The sequence below is a fragment of the Microcebus murinus genome, chromosome 29 (genome assembly GCF_040939455.1).
Source record: "Microcebus murinus isolate Inina chromosome 29, M.murinus_Inina_mat1.0, whole genome shotgun sequence".
Lineage (NCBI taxonomy): Eukaryota > Metazoa > Chordata > Mammalia > Primates > Cheirogaleidae > Microcebus > Microcebus murinus.
The window spans coordinates 4,200,617-4,217,501 of record NC_134132.1 but is presented as its reverse complement, the minus strand read 5'-3'; the positions used below and the strand labels follow the sequence as shown (position 1 = coordinate 4,217,501).

Sequence of the window (16,885 nt, the reverse complement as noted above, 5' to 3'; positions counted from 1 at the left end):
AAACAGATTGAAAAATGCAAACATCACCAACAGTCATTAGATAATTTCTAATTGCCTGGTATTTAAAAACATATCAATGTAATATTTTCAAATAGTAACAAATAGTTAACAATAAATTAACCACCATCCCAGTTCATTTTATTGTTAATACTTAACAATATTGTTAAGGACAGGATTAGTCCTTTAACAACAAATAAATTATCTGTGACATGAGAAATCAACAATCATTTTTCCTTTACACCCATTATAATAAATGTCGAAATTAAGCATGAACCATAAAAATTTTAAAAACCTGGTTTCATCAGAAACTAAAATAATAGATAGGTATAACACAATAACAGTAGCTTTTCTTACAGGAATTCTCTCCTCTTCACCTAACATATTGTTAATTGAGCAATCATTTAAAAATTTTTAAAAACTTATTCTTTTAGCTGATGGTAGAAGGTAAATTCTAGTTTACTGATTTTCAATTCACATTTATAAAATTATCATTTTAAAACAAGTTTGGAGTATCAAAATTATATATCTAGAGCTATATATAGTATTATATATATGGTTTTATATATAAAAATATAATTCCTATCACATACATGTATAGTTTAACTGTATAAAACTATGTCAATTGTTCTACATGGCTATTACTATTCTAGACCAGTGGAATCAACCTTTCTCAATTACCATTACAAATAATATTAATGAAATAAATAGCAATATTAGTAATAAAATGCATAATTTTGGTTCAAAATGGTGAATCGAACCCATACCCACCCTACCCCCAAACTTCAAAAAAAGTATATGGACACAAGTTATCAGCGCTAGAAACGAGAAGGTATCATTCACATGCCAGAAGCTTTAATGAACTTCTTGAAGATAGAGCACAGCAGAGACTAGAACCAGAAAATGACCTCGCTACATGTGAAAAGAGCCTCAGCTGAGCCCTATTAACATCCCTAGAAAGAAAGAAACTGGAAATAGGGATGAACTCTTGAGTAGTGAGTAGGGAGCAATTCTCAAAGTCACTAGGACCTTTTGGGATTTGCAACAGTGCCATTACATGAAGTGATGAGGAGAATGCTAACCCTGACTTTATTCTAGGCATGAGTTGTTGAAAATAATTTGGAAGCACTATCTCTGGCCTCTAATGACTTTACAGTTAGAGAGGCACCAATCTAGAAAGCTTTGGGATGCCACAACAAATTCTAAAAAGAAGATAGCACAGCACTAAAATTCCCTACTATGTGAAGGCCACACTTAAGGATCTAGAAGGCCACATGTGGCCTTAAGGCCATAGGTTCCCCACCCCTGAGTTACACCATTGGCTCCCCCGGTTCTCAGGCTTTTGGAGCTATGAGAAATAGCTCCCCTAGTTCTCCAGCATAAAGACAGCATATTGAGGGACTTCTCAGAATCTGTAATACTGTGAGCCAATTCCCATAATAAAACCCCTTTCATATAGTTACGCAAGTTATGCACTGCATAATAGCATTTCCATCAACAATGGACCACATATACAACATTTTCTATGTTTAATACACAAATATCATTGTATATCTGTATCTGTGTAATCTGTACCATTCAGTATAATAACATGTTATACAGGTGGTAGCCCTATACCATCTAGGTTTTTGTAAGTATACTCTATGATATTCATGCAGTGAAAAAAATCACCTAACAATGCATTTCTCAGAAGATATCCTCATCATTAAGTGATAATTGCCTGTATATGTATTGGTTCTTCTTCTCAGCAGAACCCTGACTATATGGACTAACACACTCTCTGACCTAACTTCAATGTTTGCATGAAGTGAAATAAGACCTATGTTGATTGCTTTTTAATAAATGCAATCTTTTAGAGACCCTTAATTATAGATTTTTTTAAGATCTCTCCTGCTTAGATTTTAGTAAATAGTCATGTTTGTTCCTTTCTTGGGGTGATGGAGAATGTTCATAACTGACAATGGAGAAACAGGAAGTCATTAGCTATGTCCAGGTAGGATTCAGACATCTTTTGGCAGTTCCAAGGAACTAATAGAGCAAAACAACCAAAAGGCAAATGTAAAAGCTAATCTAATAGAAAAGAGCTAATCATGATGACCCTCACCCAGTAAAAAAAACTTAGTGTCCAAAGACTGTCGATGCTAAATACTAAGTATTTTCTATTGTTGAATTGGACTCCTAACATACACATATGTCACACATAAATCCTCAATAGATTTATGCCTGGTCCTGTGGAGTGCAAAAGCTACAATAAAAATCTAAAAGAATTGTTTCATTAAAACATCAGTAAAGGCCGGGCGCGGTGGCTCACGCCTGTAATCCTAGCTCTCTGGGAGGCCAAGGCGGGCGGATTGCTCAAGGTCAGGAGTTCAAAACCAGCCTGAGCAAGAGCGAGACCCCGTCTCTACTATAAATAGAAAGAAATTAATTGGCCAACTGATATATATATATATAAAAAAAAAAATTAGCCGGGCATGGTGGCGCATGCCTGTAGTCTCAGCTACTCGGGAGGCTGAGGCAGAAGGATCGCTCGAGCCCAGGAGTTTGAGGTTGCTGTGAGCTAGGCTGATGCCACGGCACTCACTCTAGCCTGGACAACAAAGCGAGACTCTGTCTCAAAAAAAATAAAATAAAATAAATTAAAAAAAATAAAAATTAAATAAATAAATAAATAAATAAAACATCAGTAAAAATCAGTGCTTTTGGACCCTTCTGATAGAACATAACATAAAGAGAAAAGAAAATTAACCCCCTCCCCCAGCAAATTAACCCCTTCACCCCAGCTCATCATGTAGCTTTAGCAGTGAACAAGAACACTGGTGGAAATACCCAGCAGAGCACACCATCTGGCAAGAGACTGAAGTACCTGGTAGAGGAGCAGCTATACTCAGTGGAAACAGACTTGTTCAAGAGCACAGATGAAACAGCCCTGAGAACTGCTAGAAATGCCTAGGAAGAGTAACTTTGCAAAAGGCTAGATATCCTCTACGTTGGTAGGTGGAGACAAAAATCACTGATATTTGAGTTATTAACATTATTGTGACTCTCATTAGTATATGCAGTCCAATGAAGACTAGAGAAACTTGTATTACATAAATAAAAAGATTAATCCATATTTTCTCTAGGAATATTTTTTTGACATTTTTTTTTATTTTGGCATATTATTGGGGTACAGATTTTAAGGTTTCAATAAATGCTCTAGGAATATTTATAGCACTGTAAGCGGTCTCAATATTTTTGGATGATTGACCTGCAGATTCCTTCTATTGAATTGTGACATAAAGCAGAGAGGCATTTTTCTTTTTTCACTATGGAAGTTCAACTTTAACACTATGAGTGATGAGTGACACAGTCCTATAAAGTACTATATCAAAATAAGATATTATTAATAGCATCATTATCATTACAAGTGAAGATTCTAATTTCATACACAATTCCAAAACCAAGGTCCTTGTCACATCCTTAAAGGAACAAGACAATGAATAAAAATCAAAAGAGAGATCCCACCAATCTCATAGGATATATATACACAGGATATATATATATATACACAACTCTGGGACTCCCCAAGTATAGCACCATCCAGAGGTATTGAGTCTGAGGGTGCAGAGACAAACGCTATAACACCTAGCAGAATAGCATAGACAAGTGGCAGAGCCTGACATGCCCAGCAGAGAAGCAGGTACCAGTAAGGGAGCACTGGGAGAAACCATAACACCACTAGAGTAGCTGAAATGCAGCCTGTCCTGATATGGTCAGTGGTAACTCCCAAGACTTCTACACCCAACTGAGCTTCAGGAAAAGAGAGGGCTCAGCCACACAACCCTTTATTTTGCAAAAGTAAGTGTTGAGACCATCTTTCAAATGGAATCACCCAAATAGAGCCATGGATTTTAAAGTACATTGGCAGTTTTTATGGCAGAAAGAATAAAATTTCCCATTTATGTTGTACTTTATTTTTACTTAGAAATAAAAAATGCCATAATTGTGCAGATTTGTTCTACCATATGATGACCATAATAAACAGCGAAGCAAAAAATGTAGACCTACATTCTAATATAATATAGCCATTCTGGACATATTAGATATTTTATATATTTTATGCAGAGGCATATCTAATATGTTGATTATGTTGATTTATTATATCCCACAAATGTGTCAAAAAATCAGTATTTTTTTTTAATTTATAAAGAAATGAAGTTTATTTGGCTCATAGTTCTGAAGGCTGGGAAGTCCAAGATCAAGGGGGTGTATCTGGTGAGGTCCTTCCTGCTGTGTCATAACCAAGCAGAAGAGCATCACATGTCAAGGAATTGTGCATGAGACAGAAAGAGAAAAAAGAGGCTGAACTCCTGCAATAACTAACCTACTGACATTATGACAACATTAATCTGTTCATGAGGGCAAAGCCCTGACAACCTAATCACCTTTTAAAGGCCCCACTTCTATTTTTTTTTCCTATCTCTGAAACTTATTATATTTTTCAGAATATTATGAAGGTACAAATATTTTGGTTACAAAAATTGGTATGGCACTGTTTGAATCAAAGTTATAAGTGTGCCCATCCCCTAGATAGTGTGCATTATACCCAATAGGTGTGAATTTACCCATCCTCTCCTCCCCCCTTCTACCTACTTGATTTTTTGATGAAATATTTTTTATTCTATCAAAATTAAATGATCAATCTTGCATTTTATTTTTTAATTTTATACAATAGTTTTAATAATTTTGTGCACGAAACGAAGTTTATATACATTAAACATCAGAAAGCAAAGGTGTCACTATCTCAGCCATCTGTGTGGACCACCTGTGGTTGTTTGGCGTAACCGCCATTCCTGACTCTGAATTTATATGAATTTTTACACTTATTTACACATAGATGCTTAACAGTAAAAACTATAACACACCATTAATACAGTGAAAAAAAAATGTGTTCAGGGTAACTAAGCCACACAGTAGCATCACCAGAATACCTGTGTCATCTGTTAAACAGCAATGGCAAGGCTCCAACAACCATGCCGGGTATTAGCCTTTATGGGTGTGCTTGCATGGGGGAATCTGGGCGTGCATGAAAAGGATACATAACTGCTGGGGTTGGGGGAGGAGGGTACAAGGGTCTTTTTTCCCTTGGAGAGGCTGAATAAAGTGTGTTGTGCACTCACATTTTTACTACTACCCATCACATGAGATCAGGTGTGAAATTTTCCACTTGCGGTGTCATGTTGACATTTCAAAAGTTTTGGATTTTGCAGCATTTCAAAGTTTATATTTTTGGATTGGAGATACTCAACTGGTTCCATCATTAAGAGTTGGAGAGTGGAATTTTATTGTAGTCATTAATTTAAAAAATAATTTCATGTTCTAGTCTGTTTGATAGGAGCTGTCATATAATGGAGGGGTGATCATTACCACTAAAAAAACTTCCAGTTTTGTCAAAAATCTTATAAATATTACAAATTGTGTGCTGTCAATAATAATATGAGGTACTATAAAAGTGTATAGCAGGCATCCCTGATAAACATTTTATCAATCTTGCATTTTAAATTGTACTTCTGCCATTAAACTTTTCAAACTATTTCAACCCACAGTGATTTCATTTTCTTTTTTTTTTTTTTAATTTCAGAGTGTTATAGGGGTACAAAGGTTTTGGCTATATAAATTGCCTTAGTACTGCCCAGGTCAGAGCTACAAGCATGCCCATCCCCCAGAAAGCGCACACCACATCCCTTAGGTGTGACTTTACCCATCTCCTCCTCCCCCATCCCAGCTGCCCAACACCCTATGAATGTTACTTCCCATATGTGCACATTAGTACTGATCACTTAGTACCAATTTAATGGTGAGTACATGTGGTGTTCGTTTTTCCATTCCTGTGATACCTCACTTCGAAAAATGGGCTCTCCAGTGAAAATGGCTTTTATGAAAAAGTCCCAAGACAACAAATGTTGGTGTGGATGCAGAGAGATAGGAACACGCATACACTGCTGGTGGAACTGCAAATCAGTACAACCTCTATGGAAAGTAGTATGGAGATACCTCAAAGAACTACAAGTAGAACTACCATTTGATCCAGCAATTCCACTACTGGGTGTCTACCCAAAGGAAAAAAAGACAGTCTATAAAAAAGACATCTGTACTCAAATGTTTACTACAGCACCAATTCACAATTGCAAAGATGTGGAAACAACCCAACTGCTCATCAATATATGAGTGGATTAATAAAATGTGGTGTATGTATACCATGGAGTACTACTCAGCCATAAAATAAATATTTAAAAAAAATCATTTTGGTTGGGTGTGGTGGTTCACACCTGTAATCCTAGCACTTTGGGAGACTGAGGCGGAGGATCACTTGAGGCCAGGAGTTCAAGACCAGCCTGAGCAAATGTGATACCTCATCTCTACAAAAAATAGAAAAAAAATTAGCTGGGCATGATGACACACACCTGTGTTCCCCCACAACTCAGGAGCCTGAGGCAGGAGGATCGGTTGAGTTTGAGGCTGCAGTGAGCTGTGATGAGGTCACCACACTCCAGCCTGGGTGACAGAATGAGACCCTGTCTCACCAAAAAAAAAAAAAAAAAAAAAGGCATTTTGATGTCATCTTTTACCTCGCATGTTTATAGGCTAAAAATCATGTTAAAGTTTTATATTAATTCTTTAAATACAGCAATTCAAGACCTTGAGCAGAATTATGTCCAAGAAGCTTTCTTCAAGTGAATTCACATTATTGAGATTTTATGATTCAATTATTTAACAATTCTAAAGGTACTCCACTGGAATGAAAGATTATACATGCAGGCATATACACACACCTACACACGTACACACACACACACACAATTCAAGACATTAGCAAAATCCTTTTCCTTTGTATAGGATAGAATTTATTTCATTTAAACCATGCAAATTGACAATTACTTAACTCATTAGCCTCAGGTAAATGTTCAATCTGAAATTTAATGTAAAAGCCTTTTAAAATACAGACAGAAAACAAAGAATAAATTGGTGCACTCTTAACTCTAAATCATACTTCCTTTTATGTCAAGAAGTTGACAATAGCAATGTCAAGGTCACTGTCAACTTGGAAGTCATTAGCAAATAAAATATGACTTAATTGAAGCAAACTCAGCATGGAGCAGCATTATTTTAAGTGAATGCTATAATGTAACTGGAAGAAGAATTACTAACTGCCACTCTCATTGACAATTAAATGAAGACAAGGCTATTCAACTTTTCCCCCATGTCCTACCATAATTAAATATGGAAATAGAATTTGCAAAGAATTAAAAGTCCAAAGTGCATCAGTTCAAACACTAATGGACTGCTTTCCAGAGTGGCAACACACAGGTAGTTCCCAGCATGTTATCATTAGCAAATATGTCAGTATCATAATTCCAATCACACACTTTGTTTGTGAAATCCACCTCTGAAAAAGAGATTTCTAATGGTTACCTGGGCTCTTCTAAAAAAAAAAAAAAAAAAAAAAAAAAAAGGAAAGTTAAATTTTATCATTCAAAATGTTATACAAAATAATTCTTAGTAGAATTGCTCTTTAAGATTAAATTTAGCTAAAGTTTTGTCAGCTAGAGTCCTTTACAAGTCTTAATTCTATATTCAAGCTTTTATTAAATACCTTCAGCAGATGTGATTCACCAGTTGAGGAAGAAGCACAATAATTACCCATCTGTTGAATTATTTTCTTGATGTTCTATTAATATTCACATCTGGAAACTGACTGAGCCCATATATAGTGTTATCTCAAACAGCAACTAAAGAGTTACATAAAATTATCAGAAATTTGAATACAATTTGAATTAATATTTTTACAGTATCACTTTGGGAGTAGCCTGTGAAGAACTTGTGTTTTTCTGCAGGAGAAACAGAAGAAAATATAACCTTCACTGATCTTTGTCACCCTACCTCTAGTTTTCTCAATTTCAAGATGGGGATTCCACAAAATATCACAATTCAGTTCAAATTAAACTTTGCTGAATCTTCTTGAATATTAACTTATATGTAAATCTATGTTTTTATATAATATGTTTAATTAGATCTAGATTTTTATTCTAATAAATATAAGTTGTATTGACTCAATAATTATTGCAATAGCTCATCCAATAAATTAGACCTATTAAAACCATGGAATGAATCTTCATCTCCTTCTTTCCACTTTCTATGAATAACAATTTAGCCAGAAAGAAATCAAGTTTTATATGTCAACATAACGTTTATTCATGTGGGAAAAGGTTTTATATACCTAGGGAAGCTTGGAGACATTATTTGGCCTTCCAATAGATGATACATTATTCCAAATGAAGAAGTAGTTTATATAGAAAATAACATTTTAAAGCAAGAATTACATTTTGAGATTCAAGAAACATCAAAGAATTATTTAAGCTAAGTCCAAAGACCTATGACTATTGTGAAAAGGAAATACTAATTCTATATAATACAGTAGAGTATACTTTTTCTCAAGATATTGGCCAAAGACAAATAACTATTAAATGGTAGAGTCAGGAAACAAACCCATGAAGACTTGCTCCATTACAGTACCTCTCACAACTTATCCCTTCATCTTGCAGAGAATATCCTAATATCAGACCATAAGACTTTCATCAATTTCACTATAATTTTTACAGAATTGAAATTCACTGTCCTGCTAAGAATGTCTTACTCAAATATTTAAGGTACTTGTCTGTTAATGATGACTAATTATTACATTATCATTACTATTAACAGAAAGACAGAATAGTCAAGGCCTGAAAGATTATGGTATAAAAAGGAAGAGTGGAATATTCTCGAGACAAAAGCCCCATGGCCAGAAGAAATGAGAATTCTCAGGGTAAGAACAGGAAACATATAATTTATAATATCCTTACTCTCCTTTTTACCAGAAGTAACTGGTTCTTCATAAGTTTTATAGCATGAAGCAATGCATCAGGTCTTAAAATATCAGCCTACTGATATTTGTATTTGGATAGAAAATGTATCATTTTTAGTTTATTCCATAATCAACAGTAATCACAAAAGGAGTTACGAATCAAAAATTAAATAATAATGGCATATGTATTTACCTTTACCATCGTTCTTTAATTCTTTGTGTGAATTTGAGTTATTGTCTAATAATCTTTCATTTCAGCCTGAAGAACTTCCTTTAGTATTTCTTTTAAGGGATATGCTAGCAACAAATTCTGTCAGTTTCCACTTATCTCAAATATCTTAATTTCTCCTTCATTGTCAAGGAATAGTTTTGCTGATTATAGAATCTTTGATTGGAAGTTTTGTTTTTTTCTTCCCAGCAATCAGAATATGTCATTCCACTGCCTTCTGGTCTCCATGGTTTCTGATAAGTCATCTGTTAATCTTTTTGAGGATTCCTTGTATATGATATGTAACTTTGTCATTTTTCTCTTGCTCCTCTCAAAATTCTGTCTTTGGCTTTCAACAACTATGAAGTGTCTTGGTGTGCATCTCTTTGCATTTATCCTACTTAGAGTTTGTTGAACTTCTTCTTTGTGTACATTAATGTTTTCCATCAAATTTGGGATGTTTTTATCCCTTATGTCTTCACATATTCTCTCTACCCCTTTCTCTTTCTCCTTGCCTTCTAGGATCCCGATTATGCATATGTTGAGATGTTTGTTGGTATCCCACAGGCTCTGAACTATATTTAGTTTTCTTAGACCTATTTTCTTTTTGTTCATCAAATTGCACAATATCAATTGACATGTATTCAGGTTCACTGATTTTTTTAAATTCTGCCAGTTCAAATCTGCTGCTGGATTCTTCTAGTAAATTTTTAATTTCCATTATTTTATTTTTCAATTTCAGAATTTCTACTTGGGTTTTTTCCTAAAATCTCTATCTCTTTATTGATATTCTCTATTAGGTGAGACACTGTTCTCATGCATTCCTTTAGTTCTTCAAACACAGCTTCCTTTATTTCTTTGAACATATTTAAAATGGCTGATTTAAAGATTTTATCTAGTAAATCCAATGCCTTGACTTCCTCAAGAACAGTTTATTTTCTGTGTATGTGCCATATGTTTTATATTCTTTACATGTCTCTTAATTTTTTATTGAAACTGGATATTTTATATAACATAATGTGACAACTCTGAAAATCAGAATTCCTCCTCCCAGGTTTGTTTGTTTAGTGATTTACCTGGACTAATTCTCTAAACTATATCCTTTTTCATGTGTGTCAGCCTTATTAGCTGGGTGGTCAAGTAATTATTGGACAAATGTTTCCTTAACACATTTTTTCCACACTAGAAAAAAATTTTTCCTTGGGGCTACAGTGTTTTATTACAAAAATAGAAAAAAAAACTTCAAAAACAATATAATCCTTTCTAATTTAATGAAAAAATGGATTTTTTAAAATTGTTTTCTGTGTATGAGTTATATGCAACTTGAAATATAGTTCTCACAGCTCCCAAGGTGAAGATATGTGTGACTTACATATGCTTCACCGGGCCCTGGACTCAAAACTAGCATGAGTTAAATATGACTCACATGGCAGTTAATGTGTTAAAAGTGTTGAACAAGTAAGTCTCCAACTTTTACAAAAGTGCTCTATGCATGTGTTGGAGCACATCTTCAATGCTCAAGCAGTCAGTTTACAAGTCTGTCTTAACCCTTACTTCCTGCTTGTGTAGAGCTTGAAGATCACCTCAAGGTAAGAGCTCGTACATTCTTAAGTCTGTTTTGTGCAGTGATTGATTACCAATTCTAAAACTACCTTCAGTGTATGACAGATTAAGCAAATAAGTACATGACTGAGGATAACGGCAGCTAGGCTTTTCACTGTGGAAAAGGTGAGCTCAAATATGGAAAGGAAAAGACTGGAATAAACCTGTGGTGTTAGACTGAAATTGGAGGTATCGTTATAAACTCAAAGTTTTTAATAGGCAGACAGATAAGAAATAAGTATAGATTTCTAACTCTGTCCATTGAGATAACCTAGAGGCAATGACACCTCAGTAGCAATGCATGTACCTGATATAAAGATCTCCTTTTGAAAAACAATTTTCTACTATTGAAATTGGCTCTTTAAAAATCTGATTTCAAAGCTAGAGCAGGGAAAAGAACAAGATGAACTTGGAATTTCTTATTACACCAGAAAATTATGCTCAAAGAATAACAGGAACATGTTGAAAGGACACAAGAAATGGCTCGAGGGGCTCCCAATGGTCAAATCTGGGATCACTGAAGCCTCAAAATAAATAATAAGAGTAACAAATTATAACACTTGGAGTAAAATATGCATTCATAAATCGATATTGCTATAAACACAAATGGGAAAGAAGACAAAGCTCTTTCTTAAAGTGCCAACAAATAAATGTTTTTTTAAAAAGACAGTTAAAAAAATCACCATTTCATAAATATCACAGTAAAACTGAGTCAGGCATCATCAATGGATGTTAAAACTAATAGGTGAGAATTTGATGAGGAATAGGATATCTATTTAGTCTTAAGGTAACTCTCCAAAAATATTGAATTTATAGTCATAAGAAAACATATACAAACCCGTAACTGAGGCATATTCTACAAAATAACTAACCTATACTGTCCCAAAAAGTAAAGATTATTAAACATAATGAAAGACTACAGAATTAGTCCAAATTAAAGGAACCTAAAGAGACATGACAACTAAATGCATCATGTAATATCAGATGGGACTCTGAACCAAAAATTTTTTCTCTATAAAGGATATAATTGAGATAATTAGCAATATTTTTTAAAGATCTATAGATTAGATAATAATACTATATAAATGAAATATCCTAATGTTGATAATTGCATTGTGGATATAAAAGAGAATGCCTTGTTCTTAGGATACTAACATTCAATTATTTAGGAGTAAATAGGCTTTATGTCAAAAATGTATTGTTAGGCCGGGCGCTGTGGCTCACGCCTGTAATCCTAGCTCTTGGGAGGCCGAGGCGGGCGGATTGCTCAAGGTCAGGAGTTCAAAACCAGCCTGAGCAAGAGCGAGACCCCGTCTCTACTATAAACAGAAAGAAATTAATTGGCCAACTGATATATATATAAAAAAAAATTATCCGGGCATAGTGGCGCATGCCTGTAGTCCCAGCTACTCGGGAGGCTGAGGCAGAAGGATCACTCGAGCCCAGGAGTTTGAGGTTGCTGTGAGCTAGGCTGACGCCACGGCACTCACTCTAGCCTGGACAACAAAGTGAGACTCTGTCTCAAAAAAAAAAAAAAAAAATGTATTGTTAAATGACTTATTAAAAATAATAATATAAATATATGGGGAGAAAAAAATGAGAAAGCAAATGTGATAACACGTTAACAACTGCAGGATCTGGACAGCGGGTACATAAGGATTATTATTATTATTGCAACTTTTTTCCATAAATCTGTAACTATTTCAAATTTTTTTTCTTTGCCTGCTTCCTTTTTCCTCCATAAAAGCTATGATTTTCAGCTTTTTTTTTTTTTATTTTGGTTTTGGGGGTTTTTTGTTTGTTTGAGACAGGCTCCTGCTCTGTCACCCGGGCTAGAGTCCAGTGGGTATCACCATAGTTCACAGCAGCCTCAAATTGCTGCATGTAAATGATCCTCCTACCTCAGCCCCCCGAGTAGCTGGGACTACAGGTGCACACCACCATGCCCAGCTAATTTTTTTTTCTGTTTTTTGTAGAGACAGGGTCTTGCTCTTGCTCAGGTTGGTCTTAAACTCATGGCCTCAAGCAATCCTGCTACCTTGGCCTCCCAAAGTGCTAGGATTAAAGGCATGAGCCACCATGCCCAGCCTATTTTAACATTTTAAATTTTCTTTTTAAAAAGAAATTTATCTAATGGGAACGATAAATAAATTAGATCTAACATATCTAAATGGTCAAGAGGCCAGCTGTGGTGGCTCACACTTGGGAGGAGGAGGTGAGAAGATTGCTTGAGGCCAAGAGTTCAAGACCAGCCTGAGCAACATAGCAAGGCCCCATCTCTACAAATAATAAGAAAAATTAGCCAGGCATAGGGGCATGTGCCTGTAGTCTTAGCTGAGGTGGGAGAATCTCTTGAGGCCAGGAGCTCAACATGATCTATGATCACACCACTGTCCTCTAGCCTGATTAAATATGAAAAATACAACATTAAGTAAAAAAGCTAGCAACATACATACTGTATAATATTTACTTAAATTTTTAAAATCATAAAAATATATATTATTAGTGTACAAGTATGTAATAAAGGTTTAATGTTTATTTTGACAAAAGGAAATGGATGTAAAGAGGGGAATGGGGTAAAAACTGTAATAACATATCTTTTAAAATATAGCTAATTCAAGTATGACAAAATTTTAACATGTGTTATATCTGGGTGATGGATACATGAATATCTACTATTATTTTCATACTACCTATGTGTTTGACATATTATATAAATTATAATTAAAATATTTTGAGAAAAAGGTATTAACAATTCAAAGGATTTAAGACCCTCAGAACTTCCCAGTATACATATTGCCACAAACCAAATGCTTTTTGAAGGTGTATAAGGCTAAGCTCAAAGATGGAGATAAATACAAACAAATAACTGTAGAATATTGGGAATAACGGGTCAAGCAAAATACTGAGAATACCTTTCTTTGCCTAGCATGTCTCTTCGTCCTTTCCTTAAATCCATGCTTAATTTTTGCCTTTTCCTCACTAGGTTTACCTCTTCCAGATCTCATAAAAGTTTAAACATACAACAGATTCAAAGTACTATGTCCTTCTGGCTTGTGAGTGAATAAAGCCAGACATACCATCTATATTCATTATCTGTATTCATCGATAACTCACATATTTCAACTGGCTGAATGAAATCTTGACTCAACTATGGCCAGGTTTGAAATTTGAACTCCAGATGAGATGGATTGGCTATATTACGTTTGATATTTCAATCAAAGAGAAACCCTTTTGTTTTACAATCATGGAATAAATATTTTTTCTTTCAAATTCAGAAAAAGAATATCTATGTATTACATATGATTATACATTGTGGCACAGACTTCTAGTCATTTACACCTATTTCTTCTTTCTAGATAGACAGACTCTATTTCTCAGCCTCCCTGGTAGTTAAGAATGACCAGGTGACTGAGCTTTAGCTCCAGGCCTGGCTTACAGCAACTCTCTACTCATAATCCTTCATCCTCTTCTGCCACTGGATGCAGATGACAACAAGGCCATAGGGGATGATAAAGACACAAATGGAATAAGCCTGCGTCCCTAAATCTCTACAAGGAGGAATGTCATTTATCCAGAAGAAATGCTCACATAAATGAGAGGGAAAAAATTCTATTGTATTAAGTCTCTGAAATTTGGGGGTCTATTTGTTACTGCAGTTAGTATTACATTAACTAAAACATGTACAATCATTAACAATCTTCCAATTGTCGATATGAAATGCATTATACTTACAAATTGAGGTTTGTAATAGGCTGGACCTAGTGTACTATCACTAACAGGTAGAAAACATTTTGTAATACTGTCATCCTCATGAATATGATAACCACATGTCTTCGCACAAGAAGGAATTGAAGGAATATCAAGACTTCTGGCAATTATAGGTGCTTTTGAAATTTTCTGTAAGGAAAACATTTTATATTATTTACTCAAGGCAAAAGAAGAGGAAATGAAGAACCAAATATTAAAATTTACTAAAAGGCAACTATTAAATATTGACTTAACAAGTTTCATAATATAAACCAACAATGTTTGTTTTATAAAAGGAGTGAATTCAATTCTCATTTCATCTTATAAACCAAGAGAATATATACCATTACTATTAAAGCCACTATAAGAAGCAAGGATTCTCTCTCATTTGGGTTTGTTATTTATCTTGCTCAGTAAAGCCATATTATTACTGATTCTGAAAATAGGCAATACAATGGCCATATCAACAATCATACTATTATAGTTCTGCCATGCAAAAACAAACTTTATATTTTTCAGTAACATTTCCTGGCTTCATTTTTTTGCAGCTCCTGACCTGTTTCCATATTATCATGTATAAATATCTAATTACAGACTTTGTAGCAGGAAAATGTCTATGATATAATGCTAAATGGAAATAGCAAAATATAAAATTGAATTATGAATATAGCTATGTGAGCTATGGGAAGTTATATATAAATGTATAAAATCATAGACATATGATTTAATACTAAAAGAACTATGCAAAAATTAACAGAATATTAATGTTAAGAGTTCGAAGTTTTAGGATGATTATCCTTTTTTCAAAGTTTGCTTAATGTAAAATTTTTTATAATTTAAATAAAAACACAAAGGAGTAAACATATTAGAAACACTAACATAACACCTATCAAATGGACCAGGTACGGTGGCTCACACTTATAATCCTAGTATTTTGGGAGGCCAAGGCAGGAGGATGGCTTGAGGCAAGGAATTCGAGACTAGCCTGGGCAACATAACAAGATCCAAGTTAAAATAATCTACAAACAATTTTTAAAAAATTAGCTGGGTGTGGTGGCACATGCCTGTAGTCCTAGCTACTAGGGAGGCTGAGGCAGAAGGATCACTTGAGCCCAGGAGTTTGAGGTTACAGTGAGCTACTGTACTCTAGCCCAGGCAACAAAGCAAGATCCTGTTTCAAAAGGAAAACAAACAAACAAACAAAATAAAAAATAAAAAAAAATATTGGCATTTAAAAGATTTAGTTATCTGGAAAATTATGTTATAAACATACTACTGCTGGTAGAATTTTGTTTTTTATCACTTAAAGACAGCTATTAAGTAGTTCCAGTGATGCTTAGGACATTAATTACCAAATTAAAACAAGAAAGCATTGAATGGCTTCTTTTCCATTCAATACTTTAAAAAGTATTTGCATACTGTCAAGGCTTTCAAAAATATAGCCCCTACCTCCTTCTTCAGCTTCTATCCTTAATACTCTGCCTTTGTAGATTCTGTACTCCAAATATCCCAAAGAACTTTGTTCTTCCCTAAACATACCATGTTACTAAACACCTCAATGTCTTTACTTATGTGGTTTTCTCTGCCTGGAATGTTTTTTCCCCTTCTTTTTAACTATTTAGTGAATTCTTCTTCAAGATTAAGTTTAACATTTCCCCTAGTCCCTCCAAAGACTCTCTACTGGGCTACTAGTGAACACTGTATTATGAATCTAATATATCATTTCATGAACTATATTGTACTGAATTTCATTCATTACCTCCCTATTAAAATTATAGAACTCAGGAAGCTGTGATTTGTTTGCTATGTATTACCAGGATCTAGCATCATGCATGGCACACATAGTCACTCAGTAAGTGATAAATCCTTGCATGATTAAATGAACATTTATTTTGTTCTCACACATGAAATATCATATATTTAAATATACTTGTAAGACTTAACCCCATTGTCATTGCATTGACATTATTCAGTTGAGTACTTTGCCCTAAATTATGTCCTCCTAAACAAAAAACTGATTAAAATGTAATTAATAAGAGCTATGTGAAGACATTATGGCAAGAGAAGAAGGGATACTCTAAATAAACAATGACCAAAGTCCACTAGATGATAATATTTATTTCAAAGGAGTAGGCATTTGGTGTAAACATTATTAATTATATAACACCAATGTACCTTTCCAAACACATCATCTAATAGTCTTCTACATAAATTCTTCACTCTAGTTAAAATAATCTTATCATTGCCTTCTATAAAATCCGACTTCTGTATCTCCATTCATATAACACTCCATGATTGGAATGCATATTCCAATCCTATTTTTCAAAGCCTATCTCAAGACCAACCTTCTCTATAAATCCTCTATATATTATACCTTTGCATAATATAGAAGTCCTCTTTTAAATTCCTATGGCATTTAATTACATGATCATTCATTTAGCACC

The 16,885-nt window shown here is 34.2% G+C and overlaps 1 protein-coding gene across 2 annotated transcripts in view; it reads right to left on the bottom strand.

Moving 5' to 3' along the window:
- The window catches only part of STPG2 (sperm tail PG-rich repeat containing 2), a 349,955-nt gene that overhangs the window by 321,630 nt on the left and 11,440 nt on the right, over positions 1-16,885 (bottom strand). For both annotated transcript variants that reach the window (XM_075998692.1, XM_012763612.3), the window contains one exon: positions 14,427-14,591. In XM_075998692.1, coding sequence (XP_075854807.1) covers positions 14,427-14,591 — 165 coding nt within the window. The remainder of the gene's footprint in view (positions 1-14,426; positions 14,592-16,885) is intronic.